The sequence below is a fragment of the Pelodiscus sinensis genome, chromosome 8 (genome assembly GCF_049634645.1).
Source record: "Pelodiscus sinensis isolate JC-2024 chromosome 8, ASM4963464v1, whole genome shotgun sequence".
NCBI classification, from domain to species: Eukaryota; Metazoa; Chordata; order Testudines; family Trionychidae; genus Pelodiscus; species Pelodiscus sinensis.
In genome coordinates, this window is record NC_134718.1 from 48,336,538 (window position 1) to 48,353,492 (window position 16,955).

The following is a 16,955-nucleotide window of genomic DNA, read 5'->3' on the forward strand; positions in this document are numbered from 1 at the left end:
GCAGGCCCCAGTACCATCTAGACCATGCCTGATAGATGTCTATCTAACCTGCTCTTCAATATCTCCAGAGATGAAGATTCCACACGCCCCCTAGGCAATTTATTCCAGTGTGTAACCACCCTGACAGTTAGAAAGTTTTTCCTAATGTCCAACCTAAACCTCCCTTGCTTCAGTTTAAGCCCATTGCTTCTTGGGAAGTTCAGATTGGATATTTTAATTTAAATACAGTTTAATTATAGTATCTATGGCATACAGTCCAAATACTTACTCAAGCAACACTCTAAACTATTTGTATACAAAAGTGGCACATTTTTTTCTAAAGAGTCAGATTACCGAGAAGCTGGAATTTATCTGTAATGTTTTCAAATTGCTCAATCTTAATTGCTTAAAAATATGGAGAAATTGTGAATATATCTACTAAATTGTTTTTTGTGAGATCATGAGAAAAATTTTCAGATTTTATGTGACACAATGTATAATGTAATGTGACTTATTCAGTCTCTGGATTACCACGTGACTCACATTCAGTTCAGTGGAAGCTGTGTGCATGTATTTGAAAGCAACATATGGCTTAATATCTTTACCTGCTCAGAAGATCCAATGCAATTTTTATACAAGATTTTAAAGGCTCTGGGAGACAAGCTTGTAACTCTATTTAAAGGGAGTGCTATCTTGCTATATTTGGTCAGAATCTAATACAAAAAACATATTACAGTAAATCAGACATGTTCATTTTGAAAGTGTAAAAGTCTAGATTCCTCATTTCATTGTGATTCTTGTCCCCATAGAAAATTCATGCTAGTCAACTGCAAATCCCAGCACAACTTAATAATAGAACTCTCTATAAAAATATTTCCTATTTTGAGATTTTTAGGCTTCAAAACTGTGATAAGAATAGAGTAAAAAAAAAAACAAGACTATTTAAATGTGTCCTTTATCTATAAATTTCCAAATTCGAATCCATTGTGTCAGTGCTTCAGTTGCCTTCATTGTAGTTTTTTATTTGAGAATAAATGTAAAATCCGTCTGCTCTAAAGGATCATTTTCAATTAACCAAACTAAAGGAGAAACTGTCTCTCCTGCTGTCTTAGCTGACTGAGTAGCATTGGTTTCAGCTTGAAAAAAATCTCTTTGTGGATATGAGAAATTGGAGTGGAAGGTTCATGGATCATATTACAAAATATTATGATTTAGGGAAAATGAAAATTGCTAATGCAATATAAAAGTCACCATAATATTATGAAGAGTAACAATTTGATGCCTTTGAAACTGCCAATGCTATATAATACAATTTTCATATGATCTAAGTACAATGCAATTACCTGATGGAAGACAGGTAATATGCTAGGGCTCATATTGCATTACTGACTGATGTAAATTGTTAGCTGAAAAGAATATTTTAACTTCTTCCATTTTCAAATTGTGCAGGTTAAAGCATTTTGGAGATTATTTCCTCCCTCCTCCACTCAATGGTCAACAGTTTCAAATAAGGATGCAGAAAGTTATTTATCTTTAATGAGAACTGCAGTGCCTCTGGTAATCTTGTTCCCTTTATTAAAGTGCCTACTAAGAAATAAAGTGCCTTACTGTAGCATTGATGTTTGAAAAAATTGGCCAATATTATTGCATCTTTTGGCCCTTATCTTTTAAACATGTATCAGAATATTGATAAATATTAGAGATGGGAATAAGACAAAAAAAAGACTGGAGATTTATACTTCCACAATTCAATTATGGGTGTTCAAATCCAGGGCTTTAGTGTGGACTTCTCTACCTCTGTAATCCAATTCAGAAGAGACCACAAGTAATTCTATACTCATGGATGGTCAGTAGTCTATGTGATGTGAGTTTGATTTTACTGTTGTCCATGTGGACAAATACTTGCTTCATACACACAAACCTAACAACAACCTCCTCCCTCCTCCCGCAACTGCTATTGATAGTCCTATTGACAACTTCAACTTGAAGTTTAGTTTCTGATTAGCTTATTGATGTAGTTACTCCTCACAAAGCCAGTGTTAAGGCAGAACTTGTACTACCAGTGCTGAACTTATGCAGTAAAAAAATAGTGAATTTTAGTTTGTAAGTGCTGTGTGTTATCTTGTTTGTTTTTGTTTTGTTTTGTGGTATTTTGGGGTTGTTAATTGTTATTTTAGCAATCACTATTCGTAGCTAAAATATATATGGGACAGATACTCAGTAGGTGTAAGTCGGTGCAGCTCCATTGTTTCTTAGGGAGCTATACATATTGACACCTGGTGAAAATCTGTCCATGGATTTTTAATATCTTAGTGATACACATTTAAGAAAAAAATGTTCATGATTTCATGTTATCTCCTACAGTCAACACAGTCATGCTAAATATCTGTCATCCTCTAGTGAATCTTGTAGAGTAAAAAGCTCATGCAATGGTAATTAGTTCCTTGGAAACAGCTTTGTATTCTAACATGAAGTCATCCTGGAAAATTATTATAAATGTCTGCAAAGATTTTTGCACTGATAGAGGCACTCTTCACTGATGTTTCATTACATGTTGTGTACATGCAGTATGTCACACTGTTTCCTCTAGGAGGGAATATGGGGGGGAGGGGGGTATAAAATAAAGATTAGCATTGATTTTTTTTAATCTTAAAAGCAATAAGATTATTTTCTCTATTCACTACTCTGAAAGGTTCCCTCATTAGATTTAGCTAATTAGCTGTCAATATTATATATGGTGTATAAAGATCTCCTGCATTTAAATCTCTTTATAGAGAAAGTAGAGGGTTAAACAATGTACACTGTGTATTTACTGAACTATTCATATCTCACATTGTTAAAGAACGGAAGATCTCCAGAATGCTGATCAGGAGATGGTTGAAGGGGGAGAGAAAAACGTGAAAACATCAACAGATCAAATTATTCTTCCTTTAGAACAACGCATTGCCCATTTCCGAGATATGCTTCTTGAAAGAGGGGTAAGAAATTGTATTTATTTGAGTATTGTACAGGTTGCAACTCTAAAATCCGCGATTTTCTGGTCCAGCAACATCCTTAGTCCGGCTTAACCATGGATGTTCTAGGATCAGAGAGCCCTAGAGCTGCAGGAAGGCAGAGGCCCAGCCAGTGTGCAGCTCAGCTGGGCTGTGGGAGCCAGCACACAGCTCAGCTGTATTGGGGGGACAGCAGCTGTTTTGTGGCTCAGTTGGGCTGCAAGGGGGGCAGAGCCACACAGCTCATCTGAGCTGTGAAGGGGAGTGGTACAGGGAGCCAGCACATGGTTCAGTTGGGCTGGAAAGCAGCTGTGAGCTAGCACACGGTTCAGTTGGGCTGTGGGGGGAACCAGGAAGCTGGCAGGGTGGGAGGGCTGAAATGACCTCCCATAGTCCAGAAAAATCCCTTATCCAGGATCAGTCAGGTCTCTAGGATGCTGGACCAGGGAGGTCCAATCTATAAATTATAGAAATGCTATGTCTAATCTGAAATCCACAGCAAGCACCCAGGAATTGTAGCCCCCAAATTAATCCTTGCGTTTTTACATGCAATTTTATGTCACTTTCATGTAAACATCTGGCACTGTGGAATGTTTTCCTGTTACTGGTATATGAAGAAATCAGCATAGAAAAGATAGATTGCTAGAGAAAAAAGAAAAGAGAAGAGGAAAGAATTGTTAAGAAAATTGCCTGATCTGTAATCTAAAATGAACCAGAGGAGATAATCTTATCCCAGAATTTTGGCAATGAGAGTATTGTGATGCAGTTATTTTTTGCTTTGGCACAGTGGCCTGTAAAAGCTTCCAGCAAATACATGTTGTTTGTCACGGCAATATTTTAAACAGTGGAAACTCAGAAAATGTTTATTATTTATTTTTCAATTTAGATTTATGTTAGCACTGTGGTGTAGGCACCACTGCGAATTTTTAAAAAACACACAAAATAAACAGATCCATCAGTTCCTCTGATTGTTTCAAATACTCTGTGACAACATCAGTACAACTGAAATTAATCAGCATGTCCCCAGAATTCCACACCCAGCCCTGCCCAACACCCATGCCATCATGAGACAAAGAAAAAAGTGGACCAGGGAGGTTGCCCTGAAAGCTAACACTTCACCTTGTTACATGCTGGGGGAGAAATGAGTTCTAAAGGTCCAGGGTTCTAACAGAGAACACTCTGCCAGCCATCTACTCAATCTTTTACTGAAGGAGGGTAGGCTTCAGCGTAGGTGCCTCTATAATCCACACACCTTCTGAGTGTGGTGTTCTGTCCCATCCAGTAGCACCAAGAAGACTTAGGGTATGTCTACACTACCCTCCTAGTTCGAACTAGGAGGGTAATGTATGCATACCGCACTTGCAAATGAAGCCCGGGATTTGAATTTCCTGGGCTTCATTTGCATAAGGTAGTTTCACGAGGAGTAATGGTAGTTCAGAATAGGCACCTAGTCCAAACTACCTAGTTCGAGCCCCGTGTAGCCGCGCTGCATGGGGTTCGAAGCAGCGGGGATTTAAAAATGGCGGCTCCCCGCTTATGCTAATGAAGCCCGGGAAATTCAAATCCCGGGCTTCATTAGCAAGTGCGGTATGCATACATTACCCCGCTAGTTCGAACTAGCGGGGTAGTGTAGACATACCCAGAGACATTAATGAGTTTCTCCTACAGCAGTCATCTCCAACCCGTCAACTGCAGCATTTCTAACAGTTGATCTCAGTCTCAGTCACTGTTCTCTCTAAAGTGTGCGCCTGTATGGTGCGCACAACATTTTTTTAAGCCTGCCCACCTCCTTCGCAGAACCGTGCAGCATCACTCACCTTCCTGCTGGACCAGGGAGGTGAGTGGCATGGCTTCCACTGGGGGTTGGGACTATAGGTGAGCAGGTTGCTGCTGCCAGGGTTTGCTGATGGGGTGGGTGGGTTGGAGGGTTGTTGCTGCTGGGAGCTGGGGCAGCGGCCACATGGCTGGATGGAGTGTTTTCTGCTACACCTATTCTGTAGCGGAGAGGGCAACCATGACTCTCCAGTGCTTCTGTTGGCCCCAGGGCTTCCCCTGACTCCCACCAGCACAAACACTGCTTCTACCCCATTGCTGGAGATGCACCACCCCCTTCTCCTTCACGCTATTGCTCAGCCCAAGAGGCAGCAAACCTTTATGGACGATTAATGCCCTGTCACCATTTGTTACCATTATGAAATCTCAATTGTAAATGTGGACATGACTAAAGAGAGGTATTTTTCAAAATATAAAACCTGTAGTATTGTAACAAGATATATAAATAAGAACATCTTCATTTTCATTTTAACAATTTTTAAAGGGCAAGTGTCTGAACCTATTTATAGATACTGTTTACACATTTTTTCTAGCAGATAATATGCAGTCACAGGTGTCACACTGAGACTTGATGAGTAGAGGACAAAATGTGTAATATATACTTGAGTTTAGATTTATATAGCATAAATAGACTGTTTATTCTACATTTTCTTAGGGATAGATCTTGGCTTGCATTTAAATTCAAAAAATGGTCTTTGTGCTGAAAAAGATTGGAGACCACTGCTCTACAGTCTTCACTAATAGCCTTGTACCTTTTAGCTTGTGAATTTAGCTCCAGGCATTCCAGGTTCGGTCCTACCCACCAAACGGGGTCTTTCCAGGCCTGCCTGGATGGAGGTGGAGTAGGGGCAAAGGAGTAAGTTGCCCCAGGGCTCCCAGCCACCACTTCCATTGCTGCGGGAGTGGTGACAGTGGCCCGGAACACCAGGGCTTTTAAACCACCAGAAGAGTGTCGCGGGGTGCACTCCGGAGGCTCTAAGGCAGAGGACTCAAACTCCCGGACTCTGGGCTAGTCCTGGCTGGAGCAATTGCACAATCCAGCCTAGGACTCGTGGTGGGCTGAGGGGGCCTATCAACTACTGGCCTGAAGTTTGCCCCCTGAGCATATGGATTTGGAGATCACTTTGGGTGCCTGGCACCATGCAATGGCAGGAATGGCGGCCCCTGCACTTCTTGTAGTATCAGGAAACATGGAGAAGTAGAGCACACTTGGTGGGTGTGCTCACTCTGCTATGCTCTGCATCCCCTGTGGTTCTTCCTGCCATGGGGAGTACGGGAGGGTGCAGCCACTGCTGTTGCATGCTGCCAGGCCCCCGAATGATCCTCAAATGCGAATGCTCGGGGGGCAAAGTGACATGGAGGGGACTGGGCAGTGTGATGGCAAGAAGGATCAGGGATGTGGGACCAGTAATGGACTGGCTGGGTTCAAGCCATTTTTTTTTGCCCAAAGCATCAGGGAAAAGCAGCACAGGTTAATACTGCCTGATAACTCACTTCTATGAAGAGAGAAGACCCTGAAAGAACATTTATCACAAGAACTGAATTACTAGAGACCAGTGAAGCTGAGCAGCAGCACAGACACAAAGAACATCTGCACAAAGGCCTCTGCATCCTGCAGATCCTCTGAAAACAACACAAGTCTTGAAAATTGAGCCTCTTTTTCTGCAGAGGAGCAAGTTACAGTCAACTCGATGGTGGGCCATTTGCTGCTGGGTGGTAATAGGATTGGCTTACTCTTATTTATAGAACCCTGCATAGATACAAAATTTGTATCTGCATCCACAACAATATCTGAAAAAATGAGCCACAGATATCTGAGGGTATGTCTACACTACAGCGCTAATTCGAACTAACTTAATTCGAATTAGTTAATTCGAATTAAGCTCATTCGAATTAGCGCAGCTAGACTTAAAAACTAGTTCGAATTAGCGTTTTGCTAATTCGAACTAGCATGCCCACACAGAGTGGACCCTGAACAGAGGTTAAGGATGGCCGGAAGCAGTGCCAGCAGGGCATCAGATGAGGACTTAGGCTGTGTCCAGACTCCATGCCTCCATCGACGGAGGCATGTAGATTAGCCAGCTCGGAAGAGGGAAATGAAGCCGCGATTAAAATAATCGCGGCTTCATTTAAATTTAAATGGCTGCCCCGATCTGCCGATCAGCTGTTTGTCGGCAGATCGGGAGAGTCTGGACGCGATGCCCCGACAAAGAAGCCTTTCTTCATCGACACAGGTAAACCTGGTTTCACGAGGCTTACCTGTGTCGATGAAGAAAGGCTTCTTTGTCGGGGCATCGCGTCCAGACTCTCCCGATCTGCCGACAAACAGCTGATCGGCAGATCGGGGCAGCCATTTAAATTTAAATGAAGCCGCGATTATTTTAATCGCGGCTTCATTTCCCTCTTCCGAGCTGGCTAATCTACATGCCTCCGTCGACGGAGGCATGGAGTCTGGACACAGCCTTAGAGCGTGGAGCTGCTGTCTCAGGCTAACCGAGGGCTGTGCTTAAAGGGACCCAACCCCAACGCCGGACAGACAGTTCTCAGGGTTCCCTGCTTGCAAAGCAGTCCTGGCTTGGAGTGCCCTGAGTGCCCACACGCGGAACATCACAGCACTCGGCCATCAGCCCGGCTGCACTTGCCGCAGGCTGCCATCCGGGGGGAGGGAGATATCGGGGGCTGCAGGAGAACTTCCACCCCAAGAAGCCCGCAGAGCCAGCCCAGTCCTCCCCATCGGGGGCTCGTACCCCATTCCTCCCTCACCTCCTTCCACTTACCCCTCCCTAGCCTCCCTTCCTGATGTACAAAATAAAGAAAACATGTGGTCAAAAATAGAATCTCTCTTTATTGAACAAAACTGGGCGAGACTGGGAAAAAGAGGTGGGAGAGGGGAAGAGAGAGGCTGGGAGAGGAGAGGGCAACTAAAATGATCAGGGGTTTGGAAAAGGTCCCATATGAAGAGAGGCTAAAGAGACTGGGACTTTTCAGCTTAGAGAAGAGGAGACAGAGGGGGGATATGATAGAGGTCTATAAAAGCAAGAGTGGTGTGGAGAGGATGCATAAAGAAAAGTTCTCCATTAGTTCCCATTATAGAAGGACTAGAGGACACCAAAGGAAAGGAATGTGTAGCAGGCTTCAAACTAGTAACAGAAAGTTGTTCTTCACAAAGCAAAGAGTCAACCTGTGGAACTCCTTACTGCAGGAGGCTGTGAAGGCTACAACTAGAACAGAGTTTAAAGAGACATGAGATAAAGTCATGGAGGTTGGGTCCATGGAGTGCTGTTAGCCAGGGGGTAGAAATGATGTCCCTGCCCAAAGTTTGTGGAAGGCTGGAGATGGATGGCACGAGACAAATGGCTTGGTCACTGTCTTTGGTCCATCCCCTCTAGGGTACCTAGGGTTGGCTGCTGTCAGAAGACAGGCTACTGAGCTAGATGGACCTTTGGTCTGACCCAGTACAGCCATTGTAAGCTCAGGGCTCAGTGTTGGGGGTCTCAGTGGACCACCTTGATTTTTATGCACACCTGCTCCTGGGTGGCCAGGCTGGCAGCTCTCCTGCCACTTTCCTGTGCCTAGTGCAGAGTTCGTGGATGAGGTCCACGATTTCTGCACTAGACCAGGCAGGTGCCCACCACTTGCGGTCCTGGCCAGGCTCCCGAGAGCCGCCAGCCTGGTCCCGGGAAGAGGTGGAGGGCTGGGGGGCATCGGGTGGCTGGCTCATGGCGTGCCAGGTTCAGGGTCTGCCGGCTGGGTGTTGGCAGGCTTGCACCTGGCACGGGCACCATAGCCAGCCCTTGCCCCTTTAAGGGCTCTGGGGCCGGGAGGGGGGCATACGAGTTTCCCTGGTGGTGCCCAGAGTGGCCACCAGGGAAAGCTGGGGAGGGCTAGCCTCCCACTAGTTTGAATTAAGGGGCTACACAGCCCTTAATTCGAACTAGTAAGTTCGAACTACGCTTAGTCCTCGTTAAATGAGGTTTACCTAGTTCGAACTAAGCGCTCCGCTAGTTCGAATTAAGTTCGAACTAGCGGAACACTAGTGTAGCACCTATGAAAGTTAATTCAAACTAACGTCTGTTAGTTCAAATTAATTTTGTAGTGTAGACGTACCCAGAGGCTATAAAGTGGATATCTATGGATTTGCATGTCTCTATTTATTTACGCCTGCAACCTGTATTGCATCAGGCTTACCAGAAATTCTAGGGAATTCAAAGGTGGCATAAAAACATCTTTCCCCCATCTCCAATTTTGTGTGGTGTACACCTCAATCAGACCTGTGAATCTGGACTCCAGTGTTTACAGTTGTGGGGTATGAGATTATTGGTGAGTATTAATGGAAAGTCACTATTCAAGTAATTTCAATTATTATGCCTTTTTTCAGTTATTGGAGTGCTTGGACTTATCCATGCCCTTTAAATGTTGTACAATCAACATTCTGAGTAGGTAAATAAAGTGTACATTTAAATTACAGGTAGAATAAATCAGTTATATCTGTCTCATAATCATCACCACAATCTGAATTATAGATCTGTCTAATACTGTGACCATAAAATTTCACCCACAAAATTAGACCCCCCAGTGTCTCCTCTTCCCTCAGTACAATGAAGGAGGATTCAATATCAATTCCTGTTGGAATTAACAAGCATTATACATATATGTCCCAACTCTGCAAACAAATAATGCACATACTGTATTCAGTGGGACTACTCAGATATTGAAGTGTTATAGAATCAGTGCCTTTAACCTCTCATGAATCAAAGGGAGTCTACAGCCCCCAAATATATTTCTTATGGGAGAAACTGTGACTTTTAGAAAAAGCATTTCAAAATGGTGGCACATGTCTTTTCCCATCATATATACTATAGGAGGGGGAGGGGTAGTTTCTAATCTGTAGTCCACAACTGGGGTGGGGTGACAGAATTAGAGATAGGTGTGTCTGTAGTTTAGCAGTAAACTACCCATAAATCAAACTTATTTTATTAAGATTTCATTATTTTATGACCAAAAGTGTGCAGAATATTTCCAAATATTACTAAACATAGCACAAGAAATGTGCAATGATTTAGGTATTCAACTGTCATGGTCAAAGTTTAAAAGTATCAGGGTTGTTATATGAAAAGCATTTTGAAATGTTGTACACTGATAAAATTCAGATTAACTTGTTAGAACAATGAGAAATTTGTCATTTCCGTTATCACTTAAATGTATATTGATTCTACATTGCTTAATGACTGAAGCCCAAGGCACTTACTAAATACTAACTGTCCAGGGCATGCTGATGATTAATCCCAGTTGGCTATAACTTCCTCAGGAAATGCAGAGAAGTATAGTTGTTATTCTTATTTCATACTGATTATTTAAATATCATTTGCCATTTTGCAGCAGTGCCATTGTTTTTTCAAAGATGATTTCTTTGAATAGCACTAGGGCTGCTGCAGGCATTTTTAAGAATACAAAGCTTAAGTGCCAATCACGACTTCTGTTTAGCACAGAATATTTTGCTTAAATACCACATTGTTGTGTAGGGGATACACTTATATAAAATATGTATTTTCTGAGTGTGAGTGAATAATAGAATGTTAAACATGAGTTTTGTTTTCATTTATATGATTTTATTTATTATTGTGTAAAACAATAGCATAATTGGTAGGTGTATGGCAACTAATCCTATATAAAGATCAGTTCCCAATTTTATTATCTCCTATTTAGAATTAATTTTGTCAGCTCCAGGGCCCAATCCTGCATTCTGCACAAAGGCAAAACTCCAAGTTAAATCAAAGGCAGCTTTTCATTGGAAGGCATTGCAGACCTATGCCCCTAGTCATGTTATACAAAAATAAATTTCATTTTGTGCCAGCATTAATTAGAATATTTTATGTTACTGATGATATTTTGTATAATTAATTAATTAACAGTGATATTATATAAGATTTGAAACCACGCTAGGGATTTAACTCACATATATTGAAAATGTCACATCATAAAAGCTTCTGAGCAAAGGTGAATAAGAATATAGAAGACCCTCAAATCTAATGTTTTGTCCCCCCACTGGCCTTATTAATTTAATAATGTTTCTGATATTAGGGGCTTGTCTGCAAAGAAAAATTCTTGATTGATAATTGAGCTAATGGCCGCAAAATGAGTCTGCCTGCGGCACTGGAAGGATAATTCTGCACCAAAAGAAGCAGAGTCATTTGCATGCTGTCCTCTGATGGTTTCCTAAAAGAATAACACATTCCAAGCGAGCAACCACAGGGATGTTTCTGAGAACATCAGGAAGTCTTTTTGTTACAATTTATTATTATTTATCACCTAAAGTGCCGATGTGTTCCAACAAAAAATGGAGACACAATCCCTCCCGTGAAGAGTATACGGTTTACAAAAACAAGGCAGATGCTCCCCATTAGAGTGTTTCTTTCCATTACATTGATTTGTGTATGTATTTGTTTGAATTGACTTGAGCTTTCATGATGGAATGAAATGGCTATTGTTTGGTTGAATATTATATATAAAAGCAATATAATCTGGAGTTAAATGGTTGTTTTGGGGGCTAGTGAGGAAATGTGGTGACAGAAATGTAGGATACAACCTCTGGAATACTTCATCAAGGGTGGCAGAAGGAAGCAGTATGATTTCGGATAAGAGTTTGCCATGGAAATCTCAGATGCCATGACTTTCAGAGATTTCCATAATATTTTCTAGTGCAGCTTCCGCCCCGGGCCAGCACGGCTGGAGCTGGCAGACAGTGGGAACCTAGAGCACTATGGGCAATGCTGGCCTAGCACTGTCCGCTGCTCTGTGGGACATATGGGGAGTTCAGTCTGTTATTCCCTGCCATGGGCCTCAAGTTTAAGTCATACCTCATCAGGCCTCCCTCCCCCATTATTTTTAGTAAAGGCTATTGTAGCCATTTTTTAAATCTTTAACCACTTCTCCCAAAGTTGAACTTACAATTAGGGTAACTACTTCCTCAGCCAAGTGGAGAAAAAGAGTGAGTAACATAGCTACCCCTCTGAGACTTATCATTAGGGTAAATTTATAGGCTCAATTATTATAACCTTCCTTAGTGCACGCTCACATAAGCAGCCATAATTTAGCCCTTTTTTATTTGGGTAAATGTGTTGAGATATATTGCTTTAAATGAATTGAATTTTGACTTGATGGGGGGGAAAGAGGAAGTGTATTCTTAAGGAGTGTTGAGGGAGCTATCTTTCCAGGACAATGGTTCTCTGTTTGTTTTATATTGGTACAGTGCTAGCAAATGAAGCTTAGGACTCTTCTCACTACCATTATGTAAAGAATTAATGAGATCTTAATCCAATAAAGCATATGCATCATTAATTCATTGTTTTGTAAAAATGTTCAGTGAAATATTTTATTGGGGGAAGGAGGGAAAGTCTGTGGAATTTCCTTTTCTTATATAGTCCCATCTATTAGTTACACCTTATCTTCAGCAATCAGTATTGATAGTCTGGCACTAATCAGATAAATTGTCTCTCCACACACAGATTAGAAATCAACCATCCTTTCCCACTCATTCACAATAAATTTTACCAATGTGTTTTCAAAGTGCTCATTAACTATCTGTCTGTTTTCCAGCATTAGCTGTGATTTTCCCACACTTTGTCCACAAGACATTTTCTTTTGTAGGTTTGTTTTTGTTTCTGTTTAGGCATTTATGGTTATAAATGTTATCACATAAACAGACAGATGCTTCTAGAAAAAGTACAATTAAAGGCTATATTTAAGGAAGCAGAAAAACAGAAAAGCAAGATTAAAGTAAATATATACTGCAGGGTTCAAAAAACCTGTGGCAGATATATCAAATCAAGTGGAAAATGATCATAAAAATTGTTAGTAGAAATCAATAGTCAGATTACAAGTAATAAACATTTTCACATAAGACTGAAACTTCCAGAAAAAAATGCAGTTGAAGACTAGACAATTGTTAGTAGAAATCAGTAGACAGATGGTCATTTTATAGGTAAATAAAGATAAAAGGATAAATGGAGATAAAAGGAGGTGGCTAAATAGAGATATAATAAGTAGAACTACAAAATAATGTATGGTGAGAGTCAGAAATCAATTTAACCCAACGGATTGAAAAATTATAATTTTCCTTATTTATGTGTTTGCTTCCTTCGGGTACAATATTTTCCCACACTAGTTCAAAGAAGCCTTGTATCACAGTGCTCTCTTGTTTTCCTTTTCTGTTGTTTGAGTCGATAAGTTTCTCAAATGGCACCCTCACTTTCAGGTTAGTTTTCTTCATCCAGTTTTTCCCTTCACTTTGGTTCTTCATTTTGTATCCTCCTAGAAACATCCTATCCCAGTCACATTTGTGTGAATATTTTGTCAGGAGACTCTATGCCATTAAATCAGGGATGGGAAATTAGCATCCTGCAGGCTGGATGCAGTTTGCCAGCATTAGCCCCGACAGGCTACTGGCACTTTATTTACCTGCACATCTGCAGGTATAGCTGCACGCAGCTCTCATTTATCATGGATTGCCATTCCTTACCAATGGGAGCTGCAGGAAGCAACACAATTCAGGACACCCCTTATTGCCCACGCGTGTATTAAAGATAGTTCTGTGGCTTGGAACACTTCTTTATTACAAGACCCTAGTGATGTTGTCTAAAGCAGATGCATTCATGTATTTCTTCAGGTCTCAGCATTTTCTACATGGGAAAAAGAATTACATAAAATAGTATTTGATCCACGTTACCTTCTGCTAAACTCTGAGGAACGTAAACAGGTGAGTTCAAAAGAGAATTAATAATGTATGTTATCAGTCTATCGAGTATCTTATTGGTGATACTTACCATTGTAATCGTAACCTTCCTTCCTCTCTTCTTCTCTAGAAAGTAGGATTTAAAATGTTAACTACAGTTAAGGATTTTTTTTTTAATATTTGTGAAATGAGATTGAGTCTAGGTGCCGCTCTTGTGAAATTCCTATCACCTGATTTCACAAGTCTCTATGTTGGGCAACCCATAGAACACAGCTGTCAGGGCCAACCCCCCAAACAGCTCTGAAAATCAGGGAGGGAGGACATCAAGGGGCTATTTCTATAATGATTTGTGTTACTTTAGCAGATGAAATGATGTTCTTTGTATCCGCTAAAACTTTTTCAGGGTACTTGTTTTTTTTTTCATTGATATACATTCCAGTAGTCAACCCTGAAGTTAATGGATGAATGGTATCATAATGTGTTGGTCTGTGTCCAATAGGATGAACACAGGTTTCTGACAAGCTGTGAATAGAAGTGGATTTTATTGTGATCATGGTTATTTGGGTATCCAGTACCACTGATGGTTCAAAAAGACTTCAAAGCCCAACCAGCCTAACAAACTTTTGAGGGCAAATGCCCTATATAATAAGAATGTTATGAAGAAGTTCCATTCATCAAAATGCTTCCATCTTATTATTTCTGTCACCTCGAGTTTCTCTCTCAACCAGTTTCTTTCTCAATCAGCTCTCATCATTCAGGAGCTTCAAGAACCCGGGGAATGGTTATGTTAACTTTAGATATAAAAGAGATATAGAATCAGGTCTTGTCCTTGTCCTTGTTCATGCTTCCACCCATATATTGTCTCCACAGTTCCCCTAAATGACTTCATATAGTTATTGAATGGGATGATGAAGAGGACTGAACTTTGTGGGGCTCTATAGGTGAGGCCTTGAAAGTGGAGGAACAGTTGCCTGTGATGCAGAGTACAAAAGGAAAGTTCCTTAAGGAAACACATACAGTAATACTCTTCTGTCCTTAATATTAAAAATATATTAACATACCCTTTCCATGTAAACCCTTTCCAAATTTTATTTTTCTTTATACGTTTTATAAAATTTGATTATGAAAATGAGAGAAATATTTAGAATAGAAGCTTAGTAATGGACCAAGAAGACAGTGATACATAGCAAGCAGGCTTTGTATTTCCTTCAGTGATTCAACAAGGACACAATGTAGACATTGCTCAATCTTATTGCTTCTTTCTTTTTATCAAGTGCATGTGTGATACACATGAGAAATTCATTTATAGGCGTTAGCTTGAAGTCTTGCTGACATGAGCCTCATTTATGGGATATATTAAATACTGAAGGAAAATCATTGTGAAGAACAAAAGACTATATAGATACAATCATAACTATATTACAAAAAGGAGTATAACTATATAGAGAAGATCAAAGTCATGCTAATGCTGCTACTGAGACAAAATAATTCAAGCTTAAAATCAATGTAGAAGTGGAATATAATTAGATACTGTGTAAAAAGTATGGAGAAGGTAAAGAGAGAGTACCCTGGATTTTCTGAGCCAGCAAAGAAATGAGACAGTCTGGAACTATTTTTAAATGTGCATATGCTAAAAATTAATCCATGCATTTTTTGAGAACTGTTACGAAAATAGTTCACAGTAAGTAAAGATTAATCAAAATAGAGGTTTCTAATTTAGATGATTTGCTGGGTAGACATATTGAACTGTGAGCCAGGTGCCATGGGTCTAACATATTTAGTAGGTGGCATCTGCATACTGAAATTATAGATACTTAAATAGTGTGACCACAGACTGGAAGCAATTACACTTATTTATCTATTATTCTCTTTTATTCCTGAAAAAGAGGGTGGCCTTGGATAATATTAAATGACTGACGTAATGAATCATTATATATTCGTTTCAATATAGCTAAAATTGGTAAAAGAAATAATCACCCTTTTGTTATCAGATTCATCAAAAAATTTGCCTGTACTGATGCAGATTCCAAGGCCTTATTTCAAGTAAAACTATCAGGATTGGGGGGTTGGAGGGAAAAAAATAACCTGTGCTGTAAATCAGTAAGTTTTGGCATGAAGGGATGCATGCCCATGCAGTTTTGGAGTTATCTGAATTAATTCATGTTTTGTGGACTCTGTGGTGAGTTTTTTGAAGACCACATCAAAAATTAAATATAGGATTCATACCTAGGTGATGGCTTTTTATACAATCAATAATTGATGCTGCTTCCATCTTTTGGTCTCAGACAAACAGGAAGCTTGAAAAGTGTAGGTTAATTGCACCCACAAACAGAAAGAGCATGAACCCTGATTTGATCTTTCTCTTGTATTAATTTGATCATGATGCAAACTGTGGTTGTTGTTGTGGTTGTTTTTTTTAATGTTTGTGTGTAGTTTTCTCGGTGCTGTTTGGGGAATGCAATGATCTTTTATGTAATACTACATGTTTGCTCTGTTTACTTAGCAATATTTCCCAAGGGGTTTTTACCACCCAGTAGAAAATGGCATCACACATTAGACTCCAGTGAAATAGACTATGGCAAGAAATAGTGATATGTGAAGGAGATATTGTATTAGAAAATGAAGTGATCTATTAATTTTTATTAAGATTATCAAGTGTTGTCATTTTGGGACTCCTTTTCTGTAATACTAACAAAGAGACTGCTTATTAATTGGAATTCTCTGTAGATAAAGGGAGAAAGGAGCGATCGAACACATTATTTATTGTATTTTTCCTTTATTTAGTTGAGCTTTGGACAAAAATAATCACTGTGTAAGCAGTATAATGAGAATTCCTTCTATTGGAACCCCAAGAGGCGAACTATATATTCTCTGACAAGCTCTTTCATACGCCAATACTTCTAGAAAACAATTATGATTGCTAGCCAAGCACTATTTCAATGAATAGAACTAAATGATAATGACTTTACCAATACTGAAGGTGAATGCATGGTGATAGCACTAGTAATGGCAACATCAACTGATTTTATGTTTCATTTGTTTCTATCACATATTTACTTACCCAACTTGTAAGAACACTTGCAATAATTTCATCTGCTTTTTTTACTTGTTTACTTTTTTTACTTGCTTTTTTTACTTTTTTTACTGATCCCACTTACTTTATCCGCCTTTTGAGTGTAAACTTTACCAGAAGCATTTCTTCCCTTAACTGTGCATCAGGTAAAAATCCATGTTACTGTGTATCAGTTTCATAAAATAAACTGAATGATTTTTCACTCTATCTTGCATGAAATGTAGATTTGCATATATGCATCATTCATGAGTGAATGAAAAGTCCCTAGTACCCAGAGGGTGTTTGTGTACTTTTTACAGTGCAAACAAGAAATTGGCAGATAAAGAGAACTAAGAGCCTTTTGACA

The 16,955-nt window shown here is 39.9% G+C and overlaps 1 protein-coding gene across 1 annotated transcript in view; it reads left to right on the top strand.

The window, feature by feature from the left end:
* The window catches only part of TCERG1L (transcription elongation regulator 1 like), a 247,187-nt gene that overhangs the window by 218,248 nt on the left and 11,984 nt on the right, over positions 1–16,955 (top strand). The window contains exons 10-11 of the mRNA XM_006136638.4: positions 2,822–2,957; positions 13,471–13,560. Of these exons, the coding sequence (XP_006136700.2) occupies positions 2,822–2,957; positions 13,471–13,560 (226 nt within the window). The remainder of the gene's footprint in view (positions 1–2,821; positions 2,958–13,470; positions 13,561–16,955) is intronic.